The sequence below is a fragment of the Myotis nattereri genome, assembly GCF_964212035.1.
Source record: "Myotis nattereri genome assembly, chromosome: 11".
NCBI lineage: Eukaryota > Metazoa > Chordata > Mammalia > Chiroptera > Vespertilionidae > Myotis > Myotis nattereri.
The window spans coordinates 53,666,627-53,694,180 of record NC_138086.1 but is presented as its reverse complement, the minus strand read 5'-3'; the positions used below and the strand labels follow the sequence as shown (position 1 = coordinate 53,694,180).

Genomic DNA, 27,554 nt, shown 5'->3' with positions numbered 1-27,554 from the left:
TTAAATAAAAGACAACAAAGTAGCCCTCCAAAAAGAAAGAGAGAACGTGTGTTTTCTTCCTCAGTGGTGCAAATGTGGATAAAATGGAAAAGTTTTACTTTATAAATATTATGTGGATTAGACGTTTTTTGTTTAAATTTTATGCAGTGGTTAGTTTTTGTTTGTTTTGTTAAGAGGGCTACATGGTTGTTTTCTATTTAATCTTTATTCCATACATTAATACATTTAAAACTCTAAATTGTTCTGTTATTAAAAGAATATCTGTATATAATCCTAAGTTATTTTCATAACCAAGCCATGAAATAGTTTGAAGATGTCAATGAAATATATATCTTGGTCTTATGTCACAATTTACATAGATATGTAGATATGTTTTAATTATATAGATGCATATTTGCTTATAAATATAAATTTTCTTTGCACTTGTGTGTTTTTATGACAAGCTGCCTCACGAAGGCTGTTCCTTTTGGACAAACAATGCCATGAGGACAAACGAGGAGGGATGGACTGTCTCTAAAGGCCTGGCTTGTATGACGAAATCTATTGTCTGGAAATAGACTAATCAGCCATTTAAGGTTTAGATAAATCAATAGACCAAATAGCATAAACTCACGGACTTTTATTCCCATGACTGCCAGCTGCTCTCATGCCTATACTTCGTAAAATATAGATCTCTTTTTCTAGCAAATGACACCAAGACATTTGGCAGTCATCAATTTGCCTTTAATATATTTGTTTTTTTGTCATCTGGAAGTTATTGTGAAAAATTTGAGGGAGTTCTGATTTCATTAAGCATTTCCTGCTATGCCATGATAGAGGAGTCTTGGGTTTTCACATGCATAATATTTCCTGTGCTAATTGGTCTTTTGTATTCCATGGTAAAAACAGTCGACTTGGACTTTTCCTTGATGTGGCTGATTGGATTGATTAGGGAGCAGTGGATATGAAATGAGATTCAGTTAATGTCATTCTTTCCCTGTAAAATGGCAGCCAGGGCCAGGATGAGCTCTGAATGTGTGTCCATATTTCCTTGCAGTTTGTAAGTACACAGTGCACGAGCGCTGCGTGGCTAGAGCGCCTCCTTCCTGCATCAAGACCTATGTGAAGTCCAAGAAGAACACTGATGTAAGTGTGTGGCCGGGCTGGCTTCCTGAGGGCGGTCTTTAATGGCTCATAGAAGTCTCCTCTTACCGTCACATTCTTGTTCTGTTCTAGGTCATGCACCATTATTGGGTTGAAGGCAACTGCCCAACCAAGTGTGATAAGTGCCATAAAACTGTCAAATGTTACCAGGGCCTGACGGGACTGCATTGTGTTTGGTGTCATATCACAGTGAGTAACATTGGAAAACAAATCTCTAGAATCCACTCACTTTGAAGACTGTATCCAAACTCTCCCAGTCCGACCCTGGAAGAGCACTCTGAATTCAGACTAAGCATTATGTCATCTGGCTCCCAAAGGGAGAAGGTTGGAGTCAGATTTGTCCTCATAGAATCCAGAATTTTAGAGCTAGTGACAACCTCAGAGGCAATACTGTCACACACTTTGCAGCTTGTGCTCGGTGGAGCCACAGCCAGGTGTGGGCAATGAGCATGGGATCCTGATTGGATAGAGTTCATCTCCCCTCCCCTCCACAACCCTATTTTGGTAGAGTTTTCTGTTTTACATATGTAAATTCATTTTAATCTCATAATCTCTGGACTTGAAAAGGGTAGAAGAGTGAACAATGTGGTGCAAAGCTTAATTATATAGTAAAGATACTAAGGTCAAGGAAAGCTAAGCCAATTGACCTTGACCACAAGGCTAAGTAGAGAGGCAAGTGGGTTCATATTTAGGTATTGATGCTTCTAAGAATTCACTTATCCCTTCTTTACAACATGCTGTTACGTTAGTTCAATCATAAAATGAAAGATAAGAGGTGTAGAGGTAACTTCATTTATGGTACTGACAATAGGAAAAGAAGAGGCAAATTGGTCTTTCCTGGAAAACTTTAGGACTTCACCTGGTTTGCATAATTGTTGAAGCCCACTTCAAATAACCTCTGGAATAAATGCATTTGTTAGATGGTACCACTGATGTTTCATCTTTATTTTCTGGGGATTAATTAGAATGGACATTTTCAAGAATAGCCATTTTTGACAACATAATAAAAAATTATTTATAGGACTGGGTGTGTTTGGGTTTTTTTTTTGCCAATTGGTTTTGTTTTGTTTTGCTTCTAGCTAGTATTTGAGTTCTCTTGTTGTAGGACAAATTGTTCTTGCTTTTGTGGGAATGAAACAGGTAGGAGCTCTCAGTTAAGCAAATGAGTTTCTTTGTAGTGTCCTTCACTCCCTCCACCCTATTTAAAAATTTTTTCTTAAGCACACACACATACACATAGGATAATGAGACAAACTGTGACTTGCTTTTCAAAAATAAAATTAAATATTTTTTAAAGCGAACATATTTTCTTCAATGGTTTTCAGATATTAAATTGTATTTACATTTGAAACTTCCTCGATTATGAAAAACAGTTTTATTTTTTGAAGTGTTTAGTTATTATAATAGGGTGTCCAACAATGATTTAAATTACACATGAGAATTACTCAGCCCTAACCGGTTTGGCTCAGTGGATAGAGCATCAGCCTGCGGACTGAAGGGTCCCAGGTTCGATTCCGGCCAAGGGCATGTACCTTGGTTGCGGGCACATCCACAGTGGGAGGTGTGCAAGAGGCAGATGATCAATGTTTCTCTCTCATCGATGTTTCTAACTCTTTATCCCTCTCCCTTCCTCTCTGTAAAAAATCAATAAAATATATATTTTTTAAAAAGAATTACTCAAATATGCTGAGTCCTCAGTTTTAAGAAAACCAGGATTTTATTTTATTAAAAATTTATGCATATTAAAAATGGTTATTTTTTTCTTGTACCTCTATGAAATATATAGATTTTGTAGGAGGCTGCTCTTCTTATTTTTTCTATATACTGCATCTTTCATTAGTTACTTTTTTCCTAGTTACATTTTTAACAGAAACTGAAACTAGAGAATATTAGAATTTATTTCTTCTTTTTATTTCAAGTTATTTTCTCATTCTTCATAAATTTCAAATGTATTGTCTTAAGTTCATTCTTTTTCTTTTCCCGAAAAAAAAAAAGTGTTTTAAATGTGTACTCAGCTTGAACACTAAAAATATGCATTGCTACCTCTCCTAATAGCAAAGCTTTAGAGGTTTCAGAATTTTCTTTATTTGACGCCTCTCCTCCCATCTGTTTTTAATCTTTATGAAGTATGTCTACCACCCTTTCCATTCTATGGGAATCACTCTTCACAAAGTTCCCATTACTAGTGTTCCCTACTGATACGGCATTTTGAAATTATTTTCGTTTTGTATTCCATTTTGTTTTTCTCATTTTATTTCTTTTGTGTTAATAATTTCTTTCATCTATGACTCCAAAATCTACATTTCTAGCTCAACCATTTACCAATTAGACATTTATATTTGGTCTTGATCCTGGCCCCAACCTTGCAAGAAATTAGGTCCTTCTTTTTTACAAGACGGAAGAGTTTCACTTCCGAATAAGCTTTACTTTTTAAATATCTATGGATCTTTATGTTTAAATCAGTTCAGACAACAGGCCCTAACATTTTAACTAAAGATCAATGTGTACATGAAGATAATTCTATTTGCTCACTATGGCAGAACACAGTCTAAACCAAGCATGTGAAACTCAAAGGCTAACAGGGGCCAAATAAACAAGGTTTAAGTCTATGGGGGCTGCAAAAAACAAAAGCTTCAATTTTCATAGAAATGTAGATTTATTTTGATGGAGACATGCTGAATACAAAGGGCTGAAATAAATGAGTAATTGTTAACATAAAATAATAGAACATTTTAATAAAAATTAATATTTTTTCTTGAACATTAACTTACCAGACACTGAATAACTGCACAGATTAATAAGCGTAATGCAAATAAACCAATTTTCCTCGTTCTCCGAAAGTGAAATATTTCCTGTTGTGCACCCCAACAAGTCAGTCCAAGACTAATGATGTGGCAATCGGCTGCGAAAATATTCGCTGCTGGTATTAGTGTAGAGAAATGGTGCATCTGTGCATAAGGGAAATGAATACAACACGATGATAGTAATCAGTCATTAGCAAACATTGTAGCTCGTTATTAACAATTATGTATAACAGGATATTGTAAAAATTAAGTTATGAAATTTCTATTAAAACATTTCTTACATACTGTTATATTGGCTGGGCCGCAAAAATATTCATTGTGGGCCACATGCGCCCGTGGGCCGTGAGTTTGACATGCTTGGTCTAAACTGTAAATGTCTTTATATCCCTCAGTTCTACTCAGAAAATAAGCCAACCATGGTTTAAGGCACCGTGGTTTAAGGCAGAGTCAGAAAAAATGGCTGTCCTCTTACGAAGTCGTTTCCATCCTGAGGCTTCCGGCCCACCTCAAACTTATTTGCTGTAAACCATGGTCTCCAGGGCCCCATGGGTATTTGGGTTGTGAAACAGGAATCACACAAAAAATAAGAGACTTCTCATATATTCAGAAAAATATATAACCTTATCAAAAGTAACTCTAGCCTCTGAGTACGTTTGGATTTTTTATTTTAAGCAATTATAAGAACTAATTAATATATTGATTTTGTGCCTCGGTTAAACAGAATAATTTACTAAGACCATTTATATATTTGGTATAATTCATACTTTCTTCTTTAACTATGGTCTGCAAATTTTAGTGTCGTTGATTTGCTCTTGACCGATGCTCACCAATGACTACTGATTGCCTTTAAACAAACAGAATCTTCTTTCTTATGTCTTCATACATCCCAGAAAGTGCTATTCATGTAGCAAAGAGCTAGCAGAAGTTGTGACATTGATGGAATATGGCACCATCGATGTGGAGCTTTTAGAAAGCCTATCTGAATGAAGTCCAGGAGGAATAGAGTGCAGAGAGAAACAGAGACTAGAAGTTGACTTCATTTCAGGGTTCTCCAAATGCTATTACTTCCTTTTATATATTACCTTTGGAGATGGCTCGAGTCTTAGAAGTCAGATTGATTAGATTATTAAGATGGTCATTCTCCAACTAATAAGATAGTAGCTGTGTAATCTTGGGCCACGTATTGGGTCATGTCCTAATTTGTAAAATAGAGTTAATGATGTCTGTATTGTAGGATTGTTAATAATAATTCAATAAGTAGATGTGTTTAGGACAGAACCTCATACATACTAGGTGCTCAGTAATTTACAATTATTATCATAGTGAAACCTAGGTAACATATTATGTAGGGTCACAAAACCCAACTCCTGGCTCTCAGAAGACACGCCATGAATATTACTCATGCCATTTCTCTCTCCCCTCTGGAGGGATCGGTGGTTGCCCAGTCAAAGTTGGAACAGTAGTTCCAGTTCTGAAAACATCCAGGACCATGTGATACTGATTCTCACAAAATCTTAGGTGAAGCTGATAGCAACTATTCTAACTGTATGAGACTTGGTATCATCATACTTCTAGTAATTGGAAATAGAGTTAGAAGTCTACTTATTTTATTCTTGTCTTTCATCCTTATCTCCTATAGCAAACCCATCACTGAGACTTGAAATTTTCTCCTTAAAATCCCTCTCTCTCTCTCTCTCTCTCTCTCTCTCTCTCTCTCTCTCTCGATTTCAGTTTTTGTCTCCATTGTTCACAGCCCAAGTGCAAGCTCTTAGCACCTCTTAACTAGATTAGATCTGAATCTCTTGGCTTATCTCCTTAACAGAAGGTACTTTTCCTATAATGCAGGCTGCTTATCACCTCCAGAATCATTTTCTGAAAATACTAGTTTATTATCATATGCCACCTTCAGCAACCTCTAATAGTTCTTTGATAATAAATGCAACCCTCACCTCCTATCCTGACCTGCCTTTCAGTTCCTCAAATATCAGACCCTAAGCTAAGGCACATGGCGTATATACTGTTCCCTTCTATGGTGCCCCTTATGGAGCTCCCCATATTGGTTGACAGTCCCTTGGGAAGGCCATGCTACCCTGCTACCTGATATTGTGCTTACTCTAATCCCTTCAGTAGACCCACTTTACATTTTTACTACATCTCAAGAACATATTAAATTCTATAACTTTCTTGAACATTTCCTTGACATACTATTTCTTTTTTTCTGAATACTTTCTGTACTTTTAATCCACACCAAAAGGAAAGTCTGGATGCTCTCCAGTGGTTGTATGTCTGCATGCTTACATTGTCTATACTGCTAGACTACCATCTGATCCAGCTCTGGTCCAATATACACATTATTTCCCTAATTCCTTGATGGAATGCTTAATTTAGAGAAGGCCCTCTCTAAGTTAAATTTAATGACTGATATACTACTCTTCTTACTATAAATGTGTATTTTACATATGTGACTTAAATTCAGTTTTTAAAGAAATCTTGCAATATTCAAATATACATCAGCTATGCAAGTAAGTTCAGATAAATTTTTAAAGTTATAAACCCATTTTAACACCTTCTGTAAGTACGTACCTCTGATTTCTTGATGTTATTCTATTTTGCCATTTGTAGTTATAAAGATAGGCTCTTTGAACTGAATTCTATCTTCAGTAAATCTAACCAGTTAAGGAAATTAAAAACAGAAAAATCCTGTTATAACAGGTCATGTGTGGTCAATGCTGGCAAGATTTTCAAAGGGCCCTGCCCCTCTGTCCTTCAGAGTCCCTGGAAACTGCAGCCAAGATTAAAAATCAGTACTTTCTCACCCTGTACACACAAGAATTTTTATCTTGGATCCTGCTATTTATAAGGGCTTCTTAGAATCTGCATTCTCATTTTAGAGAGGTTGTATAGGTTCAGAAAGCTGAAGCTTTTTCTCTGGGAAACCCTGGTACTTAAGAGCCTGAAGACACATCGTCTGTCCTTGGTTTTGGTTCAGTTTTCACACTGATTGGCATGCTTGTTTCCTAAGACTACCACACCAAAATATTACAAAATGCGTGATGTAGCCTCATTCTCTCATTGTTCTGGAGGCTAGAAATCCAAATCAGATGTCAACTGGACCATGCTCCCTCTGAGGCTGTAGGGTAGAACTCTTCCTTGCCTCTCTCTTCCTTGTTTTGGTGGTTGATGGCAATCCTTGTTATTCCTCAACTTGCAGCTTCATCACCAAATCCCGAACTCTGTTGTCACACATGTCCTTCTTCCCTCCATGTCTGTTTCTCTGCGTCCAGGTTTCTCTTTTTCTATAAGGATACCAGTCATTGGATTAGGGCTCAAACTATTCCAGTGTAACTTCATCTGAACTTGAACACATTCATAGCTACCAGGAGTGAGGATTTCAACATATCTAATCTGGGGGATCTATTTCAACCCATAACACTTGGTAATCCATTATCTCTAAATCCCAAATTCTAGGGCTACGATTTAGTCTAAGAAAATTGATTAAGTACAATAAGTTAATAATACATTTAAGCTAGTCACTAATTTTATTTTGAAGAAAATATGCATTTCCCAAATCAGTGTTCATTTAATTAGCTCTGTTTTTTTTTTCCCTGTGGCTTCAACTGCTTCTTTATTTTCAACATCTCTTGCCTCTTGACAAAGATCAGCAGTTCCTGATTAGATTAAGCCACTTTTTTTTATAAGAAGTTAACATGCTGCTGACAAGCAGAGCTGCTAATTATGGATGAATGTGTAAAGGTGCTTTTATTTCAGATAATGCAGCCACATGTGCATGGCTACAGCACAAGTAGCCTTAACTCCAAATCCAAGGCAGGGAGTTAGCATAGAAGACTTTCTAGGGTGAAGGACAATAGAAATACCCCCTCCCATAGAGTGTCATCAGCCACAGTAAGTCAGCACTCTTTATACTCCTATCCTTGGTTGCCAAGTAACTGTTACAGAGGTAAGTTTATTGTGAAATTTAATTTAACTGTGACTTAAAAGGGGGAGCTTTTGAGTCAAAACTGTAATAAACTGTACATAGTTCCTTTTTTTGTTTTAAATAAGAGATGTTATTTATTTTTAAATCATTTTTAACATGTATAATTTTAAAAATTATATTTCACATTAAATTGATATGGAATGGGGCAGGAGAAGTCCCTAGAAGCATTTAAGTAAACAACTGTTACTTTAGCAAATCTGTATGATTCCAATAAAACCTACCACCTCAATTTTTTAACATAATCACTATTTAATGTACTATGTTATAACATCTCAATTTAAATGTATGGCCAACATCGATTCAAGTATCTGTTTAGGTTTATATATGTTGAAAAGTAAGTAATACATTGTATGATTATGCACTAGATTGATGTAGAGCTGATAAATTCAGTATAAAGGTACATTTTTATAATGATAATCATCTTCTTATATTTATATCCTGCTCCTACTGAGATGAATCTCTGGTTACATTTACATATTGAATTACAAAGTTAAAACTAATGATGGGATCAATTATGCCCCATACTGAGCTGTGCACTTTGGAATGACTTTGAGAAAACAGGAGGGTCAAAAAAAAAAAAAACATCTACAGTGAGCGCACAGTGGTTGCAAGATTATGCTAAGGAAGAACTTTAATGGACAATAATGTGTGTTTGTCAAAGAAATCAGGTTTCTTTTGGTATAAAACCTAAAGCCCATTTTTAATATAAACATTTCTGAGAATTAGGAAATATAGGCTGTGTCATGAAACCAGTTGCTGCCTGGTTTATTTACGGTAGATATATAAGGGCAAATGCAATATGCATCTGATTATGATCCTGCTTGTTTGTTCTTATAATTCTTTTAAGGTACCTTTAAAGTATTTACTGTTTCTGAGTTGAAATACAATCAGTCCTATGTTTGCTGTTGTCATGCAAAATGTGAGAGTGTCCTCTTTCTCCTTTCCCAGCTGCATAATAAATGTGCTTCTCATCTAAAACCTGAATGTGACTGCGGACCTTTGAAGGACCATATTCTACCACCCACAACAATCTGTCCCGTGGTACTGGTGAGTCCCTTCTCATCATGTTACTATAACTTGGGGTTCCTATGATTGACTCGGAGACCTTACCGCTAAACGCTTCCAGAGTTAATTGTCCATTGATCAAGGCAGAACTGTACAGATATAAAACACTTTATTGCATCAGAGAAGATACCTTTTCCCATTGTATTTTCTTTCTCCTTCATGGCGCAATAAACATTTTAGTGAGGTGTGTCTACCTGAAGCTGACTCAGCTTTTAACACTGAGTCATGCTATACTTACCAGAAATTGTATAGGCAGAACCCCTCTACATTTTACATGGTTTATAGATCCAGCTTCCCAGAATAATGAATTTATTCTTATGGACAATTTTGCTGGGGATGCACATTATATATCTGCAATGTGAAGGTCTCTCATCTGGGTCAGAGGCTACCTAGCATGAGGACACACACCTTGAAGAAAGCTATGCATTGCCATCAGGAGTATTTTATTTTATGTTAGTGAACAATACATTGAACTACCAGAAAAGTAACTACTTAATGCGTTAAATTTACAAGTGAAAAATGGATAAGGAAGACAAAGTAACTCTGAAGAGAGCAAGCCTTGATAGAAAGAGAAGCAAATGGTCAATGAGAATGTTCATGACACATTTCAAAACCCAACCTGTTTCTGAAGCGAAACAGTTATTTTACAGAACAAATGATTTTATATCCACAATGCAGTTTTCATTTTTAAAAATCACGTGAAAATTAAGTAGCTGCAACTTCAGTTGGATATGATAAAAATACAACTAAGAAACGTTAGACAAATACTTTTCTAAAGGTCAACTTAGAAATTAATCAAATTACTCAATTTGTACCCACTTATGATTCATTTTGTAATTATCTGTAAAATACTGGTTGTATTTTAAATGTCCTTTAAAAAAACTCGTCATTTTCTCCAACTGCAAATATAAAGCAAAGGAAAATACCTCCACCTTGCTGAGACTAGCAATAACTAATTCTAACTTTCCTTTCTTCATGTAAAATTTATTAGACATCCTGTAGTAAAAAAGATTAATTAAAATTAATGAGAGCCGTGTAAAAATAGTTTTTATTTTAGATGAATGTGGGTGTTGTTTGTATACTTTTATAGTATTTTCTTAAAGAGAAAAGACTTGTAGAGTTTTCATACATTTTTGCTCTTTAAAAAGTGGAGTAATTTGCTAGTTTAGATGCATTCTTGGTCTCAGAATTTATCTCTGAGAACTAATATATTATGTCATCCTGTCATCCAGCTGCCTTTGTGAGTTCTATTGTGTGAGCCAGAGGAGGACTACTTCTTTGGCCCATTTAACACCAACTTCTGGTCACATAAAGTCAAACATGAGATAGACTCTTTCTGTTACTGTCCTTTCTTTCTTTGAGAGAATTAAAGGTAAAGAATGTGTGTCCTGTGAATATTCTTCTATTAATCTTGCAAACCCTTCTATTGCTTTTTGTTCACTGGATTCTGAAGATTTATTTTTAGGCACAGAATCCTACTGCAGTTTTAATCATGATATGTATCTCATTATTTGCTGTTTTATCATTTTCTTGGTACTCTCTCCTCTGAAGTATTAGGCACTATTGACGGTTTCATCGTTCAACTTCTACCTTTCACTGACTTTCATTTATACAACACTCTCCTGCCCCTTCTTGTGTTTCTCTGGATGCTGCATTTTAGTATCTTTTCTGGCTTTCATGACTCCAACCTGCCCTCTATTGATGCATTTCTGTGCTCTGCCCTTGCATGTCACAAGCTTTCCACCCTTAACTTCTTCCCAGTGGGATCCTGTTTATTTGTTTCATTACCCACTTAATTTATATTTAGTTCATCCTCCTTTTCTGAATCTCAAAACTGCAACCTGTAGGGCCCATGATGTTTTATGTGCCAAATGTATTATTTTTACTTAATGTAATTAAAATAACTTATTTACTAAGCACATGTACTATACCAGCTACTGTACCAAACTTTTATTCATTCATTAAACATGTATTTATTGAGTGTCTATTATATGCCAAAAATATTATAGATGGGGGAAATAGTAAAATGTTAAATAAAATATTTACCTTCATAGAGTTTTCATTCCAATGGGGTGAAATTGAAAATAAACAATGCAATAAGTAAATTATTTAGTACCTAGTTATATTAAAATACTGATTGGATTTTAAATGTAAAGAAGAAAATTAAAGCAGGAGAAGGAGAGAAGAAATGCTGGGGCTAAGATTAATATTATGACTATTCTCATTTTACATATGAGGAAACTGAGACACAGGTTAAATGAATTTCCCGTGTCACATGGCTATGCAGTAGCAATTCAGGATTGGAACCCAGGAAGTGCCACTCCAGAACTTGTGCACTGAGCTGATCATTCCCCCCTTTCTCTAAATTCCTAAAGGGACTTTCTCCTATATGTCTCATCTCTGTGAATAGAATCTTAAAACCCCTACTTTCCCAAGCCAGAAACCTAAGGCTCATCATTAATGCTGCCTCGTCCTGAATATCAAATTCATCATTAGGAGGCCCATAGTGATGCTCTTAATCCTTTTCTTTCCTTCAGCTCAACCGTGACACCTGAAAGGTCACCCTCACAAATTGCTCCCCTGGCTTGTCCTAGTAGCATCATTCCTAATTGTCTCCTTTCCATGGACCCTCCATTCTGCTTCCTGTACCCACTTTCAAAAATGCAACAAAATATTTTTCTGCTTAGCTGTATTAAAGTAAACATTTTCAGTGATTCCTTGTTTGAAATCCAAACTCTCCAGAATGGTAAACAAGGCTCGAACTAGAGCAACCCACCCAATCCTTACATATCACCTTACATACTAGATATTAAGAATAGTTTGAACTACTTGTAATTCTCTAAGTACACCTGCTCTATAAAACCTTTGGGATTTTTTTTTGTATATGTTAATTAATCAGCCTAAACGTTGCTTTAAAATTTCCCCACCTGGTAAAGTAGAAATCAAAGTTTTCTTTCTTATCATGGAATAATTACATTAACTATTAAACCCATTAACAGTTTAAATACTAATAAATTAGACAAATTAATAATGTTGTTCTGTCCACAAAATTGCTTAATCTGCTCTTGACTGATGGCCTCTGAGGCTTTTCAATTTGTAAACTCTCATTAATATTCCAGGAATGATTCATACCCCATCACTGCTGTAAATTTTTAATCTTTTGTTTAAAGAACATTATTAGTACTCACAAATAATATATCTTGTTTTTTTTTATTCTTTAGTAAAAATTTATTTCTTAAAAATTATTAGTTTGTCCTGCTAATGTTCTCTAAGAAAAGCAAGTGAGGTTCAGACTCAGTTATTGCTAATGGCAATAAATATATCTGTCACATTCTAGAAAATATAAAATGAAGACTTAAGCTATCTAGTTTGTTGCGGTGTTTGTTTGTTTGTTTGTTTGTTTTTTCCTTTGCTTTGGCTCTGTGGTCAAGAATTGGTTATTGAATGAGTGATATAAACTCACTATATACCCCTAACTCATAATTGAGGCATCTAAATGATATATTACCAGGTCAAGCTGTCTTGTGATATTTTAGGACATCTTTTCAGATTTTAGGACATCATATTTTCAACATTTCTGTAATACCCTTCTCAGCCTTTCAATTTCTCCCTAATACTTGTTATTAACTTTAATACTTGTTATTAACCATATATGTGCATTCTCCTGTTATTGAAATTATTAAGGTAAGCATCTTTTCTGCACCGATGACATGCTTTTATAAGCATGCACTACAAATGGCTTCCACAGACAATTGCTCTTGATGGTGCCTATTGCCATAAAAATGGACTAAAACCAACTACTCTGAAATGGAAATAAAAATGTAATCTTCAGTGATTCCATACATCAGATATAATCACTGTTTTTTTGGGTTGCACTTGGCACACAGCATATTTTGAGGATACTGTCATAAAACTACATTGCTTAAAATTTATGTAGTGTAGGAATTTTATCAATACTTTTATGAGTTTTTTTTTTTTATGTGTGCAGGTACTTATAATGCTTTCTTTGAAAAAACTTTCAGCAAAATTGATTACAACAGTCGGATTACTGCTCTGTGAAAGCGCATTCAGCACTGTGTACAAAGGTAGATTTCCTGAAGGTCTTCCCTCATCCCTCCTCCAAACAAATAAAAAGTGACTTCAATGTATTCAGTTAGGTTCTTAATAAGCCACTTAATTTCCATAAAAGGCCATGAATCCTTACCAACCGATTGTCAAAACAGATGTTCTTTGTTTCATGGACTTCATTAAAAAAGGCATTCTTAATTCTTTTTCCTAGATCACATTCCGAAACCTCTGCTGTCTAATCCCAATCGAAGATCAATACAAAAAACTGCAATAATTCCATTGGGAACATGGCCCGACTAGCATGCAATCCACTCAGTCGTTATGTTCTAAATTTTACCCCAACACAAGACAGATTCGTCTCCATTTGTTTTGGTCCCTTACACATTTGCTTTCATTAAATTTGTACTCACCTTTATGTTATTGACCTGCATTAAACGGTGGTTTTTTTAAATATATTTTATTCACTTTTTACAGGGAAGAAGGGAGAGGGCTAGAGAGTTAGAAACATCGATGAGAGAGAAACATCGATCAGCTGCCTCCTGCACACCCCCCACTGGGGATGTGCCCACAACCAAGGTACATGCCCTTGACCAGAATTGAACCTGGGATCCTTCAGTCCGCAGGCTGACGCTCTATCCACTGAGCCAAACCGGTTTGGCAAGGACCTATGACTCTTATTACTGTCATATTTTATCCTCTATCTGTAGAATGCATAGAGTGAAATTTATACCCACAGTAGACTATGGTGTTGGTAAAAATATTCTTTACTTCTATGTGTTAACCAATAACTTTATTACTATCCTATCCATAAATCTTCCTTCACTATAATGGCCTCATTTAGTAACATACAATTATTTTTGATAGCATATAAATTTGTTAGGTCACAAAAATCAGTGAAAAGGCTATATAAAGTCCCCTTGATTCTTAGACTTCTATAGAATGGTGGTTTTTATCTTACATTCTTGCCAAGTTATATATATTTTACGATCAGGCAAACAGGGTATTTAGGAGTATACACGTTTTTATAATGATCCTTCAGTTTGAAGAAAGCAGTCAATTTCTTGTGTCTCTATTAACAAAAGAGGATTTGAGATGTCTCATGAGGAGTAGCATTTTAAACTTTATGTTTGAACAGTAATATGAAGAAAATTATCATAAATGTCTTTTTGTTTGTTGTTTTCTTAATCCTCACCCAAGGATTTTTTTTTTCTATTTATTTATAGAGAGACTGAAAAGGAATGATGCAGGGACAATAAGAGGGAAGAAGAGATAGAGAAACATCAATGGGAGAGAGTCACATTTATTGGTTGCCTCTTGCACACGTCCTGACGGGGTCAGGGATTAAACCTGTAACTCAGGTACATACCCTTGACCGGGAGTCAAACCCAGGACACTTCAGTTCACGGGCTGATGCTCTAACCACTTAGACACACCATCCGGGGCTAAATATAATATTTATTATATTTACCTTATTTTTTAGCTTAGTTTTCTCTAGACACAAAAGGATTAGTGTACATTCTTATTTAAAACTTAAGTTCTTATTCTTTAAATAATGTGTTAATTACTTATTTTAGGTTTTTTTCAATTACAGTTGACATTCATTGTTATATTAGATTTATGTGTACTGTATAGTAGTTAGACATTTATATAATTTATGTAATGATCACCCCAATAAATCTAGTATCCACCTGGCACCATACAAAATTATTACAATATTCCCTATTCTGTACTTTAAGGGTTAATTACTTAGTCATTTTTTATAATTACTGTTAAGTATTATTATTATTATAAGTAAAAGTTATAAATACAATATAAAATGAGAAAACTTTTAAAAATATGTAACCAGTTATATAAGAATGATTATATATAAATAGAACAACTATTAAATTTTTCCTCTTGATTTTTAGGTGTACATTTTTGACATTTTTGTCATTAAACTTAATATGTCATGTGGCTTCCTATTTTTATATTTAAACTTATATCATTGAATATTTATTTCTGTATACTACAGAACATCACTATTATTGGCTGTTTATTGTCTCATGTGAAAATATCATAATTTAGTTGAAACAGTATATCTAGCATGCTTTACTTATTTATTTTGTTATTGTAAATAACATTTTTGTGAACATCTTTATGAAGATGGCTACTTCTGGTTATTCTCTAATTAATATTGCAAAGTATCATTTTTCCTAAAATGTATTATATTGTTCTACAGGTGAATCAGATGTCAGTTTAGTTCTTCCAGAACTGCAAACACATTTTCAAATCAGAAACATAGTGAGTGGATTGCTTTCTAAAACCAAAAATTCATATTAGAATAAACTATTGATTCTTTAAACATTTAAAAATTAACTTTAGGTAATTATTTTATCTTACTTTTAGACACATAATATCAGAATATATAGTAAAAGTAATATTCATTGACAGGAAGCGATATGACATAAAACAAAGAATATGTTTGTCATCATGTCCTTTGGACAGATAGTGGTGTGCACTTCCTGCAATATTTTCTTCTGTTATAATATCCAAATTTACTTATAATTAACCTTTAAGATTGCCAACAAGGTAAATAACAAAGCTCATTAGCTCAGACAAAGGAAAACAAAACTATTTGGAAAATATACATTTTAAACATATTCTTTAGCTTTGATTCAAATGGTTCCAGTTCTACTTCTCTTCTTTCTTCATTGTGACTGTAAACTTGGCCAACTTGTGTTGCTGAAGCAGCAGTCTCCTTGTCTCTACGTATAACACCCTCAGAGAACCATATGTCTATATTCCCTTCTTCCGATCTCGCTTGCACTTCCCCGGTGATAAGAATTCTACAGAAGTATGCGTTGTAGGTATGGTGGTTGGGTCTTAAATAGCATAGAGTTTGTTCAATCTTTCCTTAGAACATGTGTTTCACCAAGTCATTGCAACTCAGCAATGTTTAGTGTGTGTTTTTTTCTAATAGTCCAAGTATTATAGGTTCTTTCTGTTTGGCCATTTATCTCCAAACAGCAACAAGTGACTAATTCAAAACTAAGCATCATCCAATTAAAGGAGGGAAGGAGATATTTGAAATCCCTGTGCCTCTGAAGTTTGGGTTTTGGATTCTCTGTAACCTTATTTCCTCTCCTAGTTACATATTTAGAAGTGTTGAGTCTGATGGGAAGGTGTGAACAGTTGGATTAGGAGACTTGCTGCACTGAACTTTAGTTTTCATTAACACCCTTTCAGCTGCTTCCCCATTCTTTTCCATTTACCTCTTTAACCTTTAACCACAGTTACTGAAGTCATCAATTTTCTTGAGATTCTTTATGTAATGTACCATGGGTTTGTGCCTTTGCAATTTTCTTTTTTGTCTAAAGAGTGGGACACAGCACATTGGCAGTGCTCAATAAATGTTTCATCAATGTCATTTCTTAATATTCATTTAATTAATATTCATTATAGATCAATTCATAATTGTCATCACAGTAATGATAGGCAAAAAGGAATCTCATTTTTTTATATTTTGGAAATCTAACTCAGACTCAACTTCATGGCATTGTTTGTAAAGGATAGCAGCTTTTAAGTATTTTTTAATTTTTTTTTTAATGTGTAAAATTAAATTCTGTATGTTCCTTTTTTTGGCCAGTCATTTTCTGCTTTAAATTCTAATAAGGAACACCTTAAGCACTGGAGAGCTTTAATGTTTATAAAATGTGTATACTTAGTTTGGTTGCACACAGCATTAATGCACATATACTTTAAAGCATGGGTACTCAAAAGTTTTAAACAGGGGTCCAGTTCACCGTTTCTCAGACCGTTGGAGGGCCGGACTATGGTTTAAAAAAATACTATGAACAAATTCCTATGCACACTGCACATATCTTATTTTGAAGTAAAAAAAAACAAAACGGGAGCAAATACAATATTTGTATTTGCATGTGGCCCGCGGGCCGTAGTTTGAGGGCCCCTGCTTTAAAGGGACATAGTACAAGAAATGGGAAAATGATCCATCAAAACTAAGTGTTGATTCTATCATACATTGTGAGATGAACCATTTATGTTGCATTGTTTTAGTTAGATTCCTTTTATTGGTTTCTGAAGAACCCATCTTTATGTTCACCTATTATGTAGAATGCATATACTAGTAAACAGTCTATTCTAGAGAAAAAGTTAATCTATTATGGCTAATTCTATTTGTTTTTACCTAAATGAATATGGTAGATTTCTATTTTTAGGACTAAAATATTATTTTTAGTTAATTTTATAAAACATTGCTATACATTTCTATGATATTGTATGCCTAAAATATAGTTGTATCTATAGCAAGTTATAATATATTTTAGGGAAACCAACTTTTACTTCTTTGGTTTTGTTCTGATTTATAGAATACCAGAAACCAAAAGCTGATATGACATAATGGGAAGTTCAATTACTTTAAAATCTCATGAAAATCTAAAATCTGTAGCCAAAGAATGAACATCGCCTTAAGAAGGACTAAAATATTCAAAATGTAAAATCGATGAGATAGATTCAAACAAAACAAAGAATATAATGCGCCTGATTCAAAAGTGAGGATATGGGTTCACGTTTTAATGAATTAAATTATCCTACAACTTATTACCAACAATATTCAAGGCAGTTTATGTAAATATGCAGTAAGCAATAATAGGAAACATACTGCTTTGACAAAATTAAGTTAGACTTAGAAATTCATGTCACAGTAATCTACAAAGTTGATAGAGGTGGTTTGCAAATTTGTCCCTGAGTTTCTTAGGAACCTTAGAAAAAGGAGGAAATATAGGCATAAAAATAAACCATTCACTTAGAGAAAACACTTTTGTTGTTACTGCTGTAATTGAGCTCAGACATTAATTTCTTCCATGTGAAATTGTGTTGGTAGGGAACTACACCTCAACAATAATGCTGAAATCGACGCAGTAGTGTTTGTTTCCCTTGGTTTTGCCTTTTGGCAACAACTATCAATGCAGACTGATGGCTTCTGGCTAAAGTGCATATTAGTAAAAATAAGTCTGCCTGCTGCCAAAGTAAAATAGTAATAATTTTGCAACAGGACAAGAAACAAGCATAGTAGTTAAAAGTTAGGGGGGCGTCATGAATAAAGATTTATTGCATTGAGCAGAGGCACACGTTACTAGCAATTGTTTTACATAATCAAGAATACTGAGGAAAGCACCTATTTTATAATATACTGACTTAAAAGGGAAAACCCAAAGGTCAAAAAATGTGTTGAGAAAAAATAATGCCTTGCAGAAACTAAAATATCTCAGTATCTGCATAGGGGGGAAAATCAACATTGATGCCAACTGAATCAGTAATTTTCAGGAGAGGATGAAAAAAATCCATAGTACAAGAAAGAATCAGACCAAAGTGGAAAGAGATCATATTATCCTTAAACAAAAAATTAAAACTAAGTTATGAGGTCTAATTATACTGAAGAAAAACAAATTTAACTACAAAGAACGTACATTTCTTCAAATTTACAAATTACTTAATGTAATTTCCATGCAATATTTTGTGCTTGTCAACATGATTCCAAAGTTTTCTAGGAAGAATAAATGTTACACAAATACATTATAATTCTGAGATAGAAGAGTAATAAGGAAAGACCTGTTTTAACAAATCTCAAGCATATGTTTATTCAAGATACAGTGATCAAAATAATGCAATAGTGTCTCTAGAAGATATACAGAACTGATAGAAGGTCAAACCATATTGAAGTCTATGTAATAATGTATTTGATAAAGGTTGCGTATCCAATCTGGCAGGGAATGGTAGGGATCAGTGGTGTTGAGATTACAGTATAATCAGATGGAAACTAAAGTAATATAACTTCTACTTTATACCTATCCAAAACAAATCATTCATGGGTTAAGGATTTAATTTTTGCCTTGTGGAAGGCCCTTTTACCTTTTCCTGAAATGGGAAAGATAAAAGAAAATGTTGACAGATTTGAAAAATCAAAATTTCTTTAAAAAATTGTAAATATCAAAATATATAAATCAAGGTAAACATAGGCATAATAAAGAAAACCATTTTGTAAATGTAATACAAAAAATTAAAAAACATTTAAAAAATGTAAATCTTATGAATAATCAAGAAATGCAAATTAAAAGAACTAGATACACTTTTTCTATCCTTTTTAGAAAATATTGTTGTCAAAGATATGAAAAATTGGCCATTCTCATTAAATATTAGTTAGATTAAATTACCACAAACTGACATAAAAGATCCCAAATATTTGAACCTCTGGGTTGGTGTTTCTACTTATGCCCTCTGTAGGAAGATCAAGGTTAGGGCAGGTCAGATATCCAGGTCTAATTGAATTTCTGTGGAAATAAATGCTTTATATCATTTCCATCTTCTAACTTTTAAATTTTAAGTGCAATAAAAATTTGAATCTTTTCATCACTAGATATTTAAGGTTAATAGTCACCTTGCAAAGGTAACATGTTGGTTTTAATGAAATGGTGGTGATCATAAAATATTCATATACATGCTTCCTTAGTTTTATTAGATACTAGAGGCCTGGTGCACGGATTTGTGCACCAGTGGGGTCCCTTGGCCTGGCCTGTGCCCTCTCGCAATCCAGGACCCCTTGGGGGATGTTGGACTGCCGGTTTTGACCTGATTCCCCACAGGCCAGGCCAAGGGACCCAAAACAGGCCTCTAGTATGCATATAAGATCTTTGGTTACTCTCTTCCCACCCTCCCCCCTCCCCACTTCCCTCTAAGATTCATTAGCCTGTTCCATGTCTCCATGCCAGTACATTGAGCGCCTGCTCCCTGGTGATCAGTGCGCGTCATAGCTACCGGTTGGATGGTGAGACAGTCACTTAGGCTTATATATATAGATAACTTGTCTAGTCTCAACTTCACTTGGAACCAAAGCAACATAGATTCACGTATAACTTTTGGTCCATACAGTCATATCTCAGAGATATTGCAGGTTTGGTTCCAGAACTCTGAAATAAAGTGAGTTACTGGTATATCTTGGAGTTATTGTGGTCTCGGTTCCATATTATTGTAATAAAGCAAGTATCACAATAAAGCATAATTTTTTTGCTGGCGGAGGGTCTTATCTTCCATGTGTGAAAAACATAACACCTGTGAGGCATAATTAAGCAAAGCACAATAAATTGAGGTCTGCCTATACATCAACTTCACGTATACAACATACGCAATGATTGTTGACTCACTTTGTTCCTTAGTTAAACCTGTATGTCCCCTTCATGTGGAATAGGATAGTTTAGTTCTGTTGAGACCTCCCTGCCTACCCTTTGCTATCCAATTTGATGATATAATTTATCATTTCAAATTTGGTTGCTAATATTTATGGGAGCTTTAATCAATTCAGCTTTATTTGTCAAAGGAAACCCAAATCCTGGAGGAATACAGCATACCACCTAGTGTTCTATTCATGATTACATTACTTTGATTTCATCCCAACCACAAAATGAATGATCAAATATTTTTATTTGGTTACCATTTCTCCAATATTCTTGAGTCTTCTAATGCCTATATTTCTCTTAATATCTTTCTTTCTAGCATTTTCTGCTTCTCTCAGAACTCATTTTTGTCTTCCCATGGCATTTCTCATGACCTGTAATAATACACTGGTGACATGCTGATTTACAAAGGAAAAACTCAAACACAGCGTAATCCAACATGCTTATATTTGGTAGAACTCATGATTCGAGTCCAGCACTTGAACTTCTCATTTTTCATCCTTAGTTGTGTGTGTGCCCTAGAACCCATACCAGCGAAGGAGCTGTTTGTTCTCCGGTGTAATGTTATTTTCTGTATTTGTATATGGATGTGATCTTTCTCTGCCTCTTAATGTTATGCTCTCTGTAAGAGGTCTCATCCAGTTCTGTGACTACAACTAACACTTTGAAATATGTCCATTCTGTGTGTTCTCCCTCGCCCCTCTAAACCCAAATATTCCGCTTCATGTGGTCAATTTCCCCTTAGATGTCCCACGGAAGCCTCTGTGGTCTATATATGAGACATCGTTTCTTGCGCAACAGTTCCCTAAGCTCAGTCCATAGCACCATCATCATTCCTGACACTCACACTAAAATCATTTAATCTTTATCTCTAGTATCTAATTCAATTGGACACAGAATAGATGCTCAGCAATGTTTACTGAATTAATGAATAACATTCAGTCAGCTCTTTTGAATCTCATCCATTATCACTTTTTCCTGTTGAAAAGAAATACATCAGACAGTAACAAACATCAAATAAAAATTACAATGAACAAGTGACAGAAGCTTATTTTAAAAAAGTCATCAATATCCTATGATAATGGAATTTTATTGTTATAAGCTAATAAACTTCAGATTTAAAGTAGATGATGATGAGGTAGCATTAGTGGGTGTCCAGTTAGCATTGTGCCTAGTTTCTGAAGTGGCACTTGAAGTATTTTGTAGTCATTACTAAAATTTAAAAAACTAGTGATGGTTACACTGTTGTAGTTATATAAAATATCCAATAGATGGTACTGTGAAATGCCTAATATTCTAAATAAAGTAGTAGAGACCTTACAGGAAACATTTCAGAATTCTGAGTAGGATCAAGGAATTTTCCTCTGGTTATCAAATTATATTTAAATGTTATTTTTTAAAAGTATAGCTTAAATGGTACAGCAGCCCATGTCAAAATATCATCAGATTCACTGCTAGTGTAGTTCAGAACATGAACATCAGTGTTCATTATTAAATGGAACCTTCACATTGTTCATATTCTATTAGTAGGAGTTTATTGTAGGGTTTGTTTGTTTTTTTGTGTGGTGATTACACTTAGTTTATGTTACTTTAGTTAATGTTACTTAAGTTAATATTACTTTAGTTAATGTTACCTAAGTCACAGCTTTTTTAGTAAGCGACTGTAACTGCACGTCTTTGTTACAAAATTCGACTGAAGCATTTATGCTGAAAATTAAGCCAGCCTGTGTGAGAACATCTCCCTTATTACTTAGCAAGAGTGCGTCCATTATTTCTTTCATTTTTGGTTTCTATCAAGAGCAGTCCAATATCTGAATGAAACTTTATACTATTTTGTAAATATAAAACATATTCCAAACATATAAAAATATATTATGGAGTAAAAAATTTATTTAAAAAAAGCAACAGTTTAAAAATTGGTTAGTTTGCTCTTAAGTAGCATATTAAAAGTTGCAATTTGTACATAGTCTCATTTATCTTGGTGCTCATTTGAAATTTCCATTTTAAAGTGGCACATGTATATTTGTAAGATTAAGGTCAAATTGTAATTACCAGAAATAAGTTTTATAAAACCTATACACAAACCTAAATTGTCTAAAGCATTATCTGATAATATAGAAAATGTCTGCGTATCTTATTTGAAATATTACATACACCTTTTTAAGTTTTTTTACTATTTATGATATTCTTAAAAAAGCTGTGTATTCCTTTGTATTAGCGTTATTTGTTGATTAATTTAATATATAAATTTCACTGCATATGACAATATTGCAGGCACTAGAGAAATCAAGATAAAATAGTTTTAAGGAAGAATGTTTCTGTATGAATCAGCAGCTTCTTGTGGGATATACATCATATGTTCCTCAGCTTCTTTCTACATTTATTCTTTCACGTTTTAGATAATAAGAATGTATGGTATATTATTCATCCTCTTAAAAGAACATATTATTAGGTACATATGAATGTCTGCTTAAAGAAAATATGCTATTGAAATAACTTGACCTTCCTTAAGTAATTGAGACTCTTTTTCTTTATTTAAACAACAACAACAACAACAAAAATGATTAGAGCTTTGGTAAGTCTAGGCTTTTCAGACCATTGTCTCCGGACTCATGGCAAAATACATATGTCAAATTTGCAATAGGAATGTTTGGGATGAACAAGTATTTCCCTGGGTGCTTTGAGTTAAAAGTGATTTCTGCCCACTGCTGTGTCATGAAAACATCCTTTTGGATTCACCAGGAAATAATGGGGCCTCTAAAATCCTCTGCAGATTCTTTACATTTTGCATGCGTTGTGTACTATGTTCCTTTAAAACACAGTGACACACAATAATTCATTCACCCAGATTTTCAAGTATATTGGATGTGCGTAACATTACATGGTCAAATTCTTACATGGGTCAAATGGGTTTAAATATAAACTGTGCATGGCGATCTCAAGTGGTAGTCTCTTAATAAACATCAGATACTTTTTATTGCTGCCCTCCTTTATTTCAGTAACATTTTAATTAATTCACATGATTGAATAAATGTACATTGAGACTTGTTTCCTAATGAGGGCGCATTTAGAGGAAAGGTTTTGCATCATTCTGATATCCTGTGGGTAATTATATTCTAATTATATGGTCAGGGGAAAAGAGTCTATAACACAGTCCTGATATTGTTTGTTGGACCCAATTAATTACATGCACATAATGAAAGTTCATGATAAGGTTGACTGGCGGTTAGTGTAAAATTTTAAGTCAATTGAATCTTAGCCTAATGTGAGTACAGAATTGGACTTTAACCTGGTTAGAAAGCGCTTTGGTGTGAGATCAGTGGATATTTAGAGGGACAAAGGATGAGAACAAATTTCATTTTCACTTATTTGTTTTCTTTTTTAATTTAAGGTCTTTTCCAAGATTGATGAAAATGAAAATTTAGCAGCCTAATGATTTAATTCTAAATATTAGTATCAATATTATCTCATTACCTACAGTGATTTTGGAAAGCAGCAGCACACCAAGGATACAGCAATACATTTCTAGAATGGGTTCATGGACTTCTTGAGTGCTAGAATACCCATACCAGGAAGTATTGTTGATTAATTTTATAAAATTAAAATTCAGGAGGTATTAATCTATCATACTAGGTTTTTTTCCCTCAGGGTGATTTAAAAAAAAAATTTCAAATCACTGACTCCACTCAGACCTCTGTCTCAAACATTCACAAATACATTCAAATGTACATATGCATAACTCATAAATAGACATCTATTAATCATCTATATGTAAACTGTGAATGCTAAAGACTAATTAAAAAAGAATAAGCCAGTAAGCATGTACATTTCACTTTGAAATGTGCTTTGAAAAAGTTTGAATCTGATGTTTAAGAAATTAGCAAACATCAAACTGAAGCCGCGTACTAAACATCAGCTCCATCCTTCCCTTGCTCAATGCGATCATTCTCTTTGTTCGAATCTTGGAAAGAGTCTTCAGGATGGAGAACAACGGAGGATTTTCTATTCCTTTTTTTCTTCTAAGCCTCCCTCTCCCTTCTTCTCCATTGCTTTCTCTCTTCTGTCTCCTCTCTCCCCTCCTGCATCTTCCCTTATCCCACTCTATTCTAATCGCCGTAGCACAGATAGTTCATTTGAAAATATAAGTCTGTTAGTTCCCATCGTCTCCTTAGCAATAAAAATAGTTCCAGATGAAGAAAGTGCAATCAGTGTTTGCTGGCTGAGCTCTAAGCAGGCAGTGAAACTAAGGGGATCATTTTGGTTCTAAAGTTAGTAAGTTACCATGTTATTAAGAATTTAAATATGCCAGGCATCCTTTTAATCCCAAGGTTGGTATAGTTGTGATGCTCACTGAACACTTGAGGAAAGTGACGTTTAGAGAAATTAAGAAATTTACCTAAAGTCACACAACATGCAAGTGGCTGAAGCGATATCTGCCTTACCCCAAATCCTGTGTTCTAAACCTATTTCTAATATTTACGCCGCAGTCCCCAACAATTGGGTAAAATACATTTAGGGGATCTAGACCATATTTCAAAAAAAATGGGAAGAAAAACAATGGAGTAAAAGTAGATTAGAAGTGAAGAGAGAGGAGAATAGAATATATCAGAAAGTGGAGCACACAGGGTAAGTCTTCTCTGTGAAATTATTTAGAACCATGTAAATACATACACATTCCTATCATGGAGCAGAGCTAAAAAAAAAAACAAAACACAAATTGAAGAAGCTGTTTTCAATCATATTGGCTTCTGATGATTTTAGGATAATATTTCTAATGGCTTAATTTCACTAGCTATTCAGTAGGTAGAACAATAAATAGAAACATTAGAGAGGATTTTAGTGATTCTGGCTGATGGCTTTTATATGTAGAAATCTATGTTTGAAATCATTTGGATATCTCCATAAAAAGACAGTTTTAACATTTTCACTGAAAACATTTGCTGCCCCTAAAGTTTCCCAATGTCCGTCGCCCTAGGCACACCTCCCTGAAGGCTCTGTGTGCTCCCTTCTGGACACAGCCGTGCACACGTCCTGAGGGAGCCGTTCAGGAGGGAGCCTCGCTCTCCCTCCTCTTCCACATCCCCTGACCAAAACTCTGCAAACACGCATAAATCACCACATTTACAGAAGTAAGAATAGAATATTTTTCTGAGCGATTACAAGGGGAGTAAAGTCATCGCAGGCACAAATCTTTTTACCATTCAATTTAAGTGGGTGCGAGCTTAAAAACGGGCTCCAGTGAGAAGTGGTTAGGCAAGGGCTCCTCGATAAGATTATAACATGTGTATTTTCTAAAATATTTTATTTTCGTTGGTTGTACTTGATTAGATATGTCAAAGTGCCACTGGAAAAGTAAAACATTTCGTAATTTTTATAAGTGAGCTGTATGCCGTACACTGAAATAATCATTGATTAAAGATGTTAATAAAGACAGTGACAGTGGTAGTACAATTATTTTGATTTCACTTGTTTTTAAAATTTGTATTGTGTGCATATATGTGAGTGTACACACTTCCGGATCTGCAAAATCAGAAAAGGTTAAACAACTTGCGAAGCTGGGATGTGGAAGTAAAGTTCATGGAAATAAAAAACGTGTTTGGTTTCTATACCTCAGCATTGTCATTGATACATTTTATTATCATCTGTGAGCATGAACAAGTTGGCCTGAGGCTGAGGCAGTATCCCATTGTAGGAAGGCGGTTGTTCTTTGCTGGAACCTGTTATTCTCCCTGTCTCTCTCTTCTTTGATGCCAGAGGTATCTGATTGTATGTAAGAAAAAGAAACTATTGAAAATAGGGTGGTGTTGTTGTTTTTTTGTTTTTTGTTTTTTGTTGTTTTTTTTTTTTTTTTGGCCTATTTAACTTACCAGTGTACTGAAGTTATTCTGTTCAATTAATCCATATTGATATCAAGCTAATTCTTTCAGGCATAACAGAGAGACATTGTGGTTACTGCATGCTTTGCTGTGTTCTACACCTTTTTAAATATTTACTTTCCAAATCACTTAAAAAAATAGAGACACAGGAATACAAGGGAAATGATGGGCCTGTTCAGGAGGGAGCCTCACAAACAGACTTAAACATTTTTATTGTTGTTGAACCTGCTGTTGTTTGAATTCAATAAAACCTGGGACATAAAAAGCACTCTGTTTGGATTCTGTCACTAACTTTATCTTTTTAGGTTAGTCATCAAATCTTTCTGATTCTTCGTTTCCTGCTCTGAGAAATGGATTAAATATCAGTTTAGTGGAAGAATGAAATGAAATAAAAAACCTGAAAGCAAATTTGTTAAAAATAGGAACGTTCTTATATAGGTATGAGATATAATTCTCTTAATTTTACTTTAGTCTTGAAATAACTGATGACCCTTTTAATGTGAGTACTATTCTCTTATTATATTTTTAACTAAGTCAAAGCTTAATAATCTCTCCAGCAAAGATTTTTCTTTGTCCTGTGACAATTTGGATTAAATTGTCAATTTAAAATGATTACATGTTAGAAAATATGAAGACAAGAGATATCTCAATACTTTAGAATAATAGGATTTTTAAAAATTCTTGGATATTAGGTTGAACTTAACAAGTGCCCTGAAGGCAAATGCATCTTTTAAACTAATTATCTGTACTGTGTATTCTATTTAATATTAAAATGATACTGATTAAATAAAATCAATCACATTCCTCTCCAGTCACACCTCACATTTGATTAAATACAAACATACAGTTCCTGTATTAATTCTGATTAAAAATATATTACATTTAGAATTATACACTCACGGTAATTTTTAAAAAAACCAAAACATTTACTCTGCTCATCCTTGATATTTAAAAATCATATACAGAAGAATAAAAATGAAGTAATATAATAGCTGAATTAGTTTTCTAACCAGTTGCTTCTTTTTCAATTTACCTAGATATCATGGTTTTCTTACTGTAACTCAGGGAGAAGAGAGTGGTGGGCGTGTAATTTATTATATACCCATTGCTCATAGATCTTAATTGCAAGTGAGCTCAAATTGAGTTTCATCATCCTTATTCTTGGAGTGCATTTCTAGTGTTGCTGTCAAACAGAGTCTGAGTGTTGCTAAAGAAACTTCTCAAAGCTGGTGGCTTTCTGTCTGACTTATTTTTGACTTCTAGCCAGGCTGAGCCCTCAGTTTTGCTTGATCCTGTTACTCATCCTTAGCCAACTGCTTTCCCATTTTCAGAGAAGTAGTGACAAACTCTTTACTATTTCACTACTTTCTTCTTC

General features: G+C 34.2%; 1 protein-coding gene across 1 annotated transcript in view; it reads left to right on the top strand.

Moving 5' to 3' along the window:
* The window catches only part of DGKB (diacylglycerol kinase beta), a 530,693-nt gene that overhangs the window by 155,374 nt on the left and 347,765 nt on the right, over nt 1-27,554 (top strand). The window contains exons 11-13 of the mRNA XM_081101920.1: nt 1,037-1,125; nt 1,216-1,332; nt 8,893-8,991. Of these exons, the coding sequence (XP_080958046.1) occupies nt 1,037-1,125; nt 1,216-1,332; nt 8,893-8,991 (305 nt within the window). The remainder of the gene's footprint in view (nt 1-1,036; nt 1,126-1,215; nt 1,333-8,892; nt 8,992-27,554) is intronic.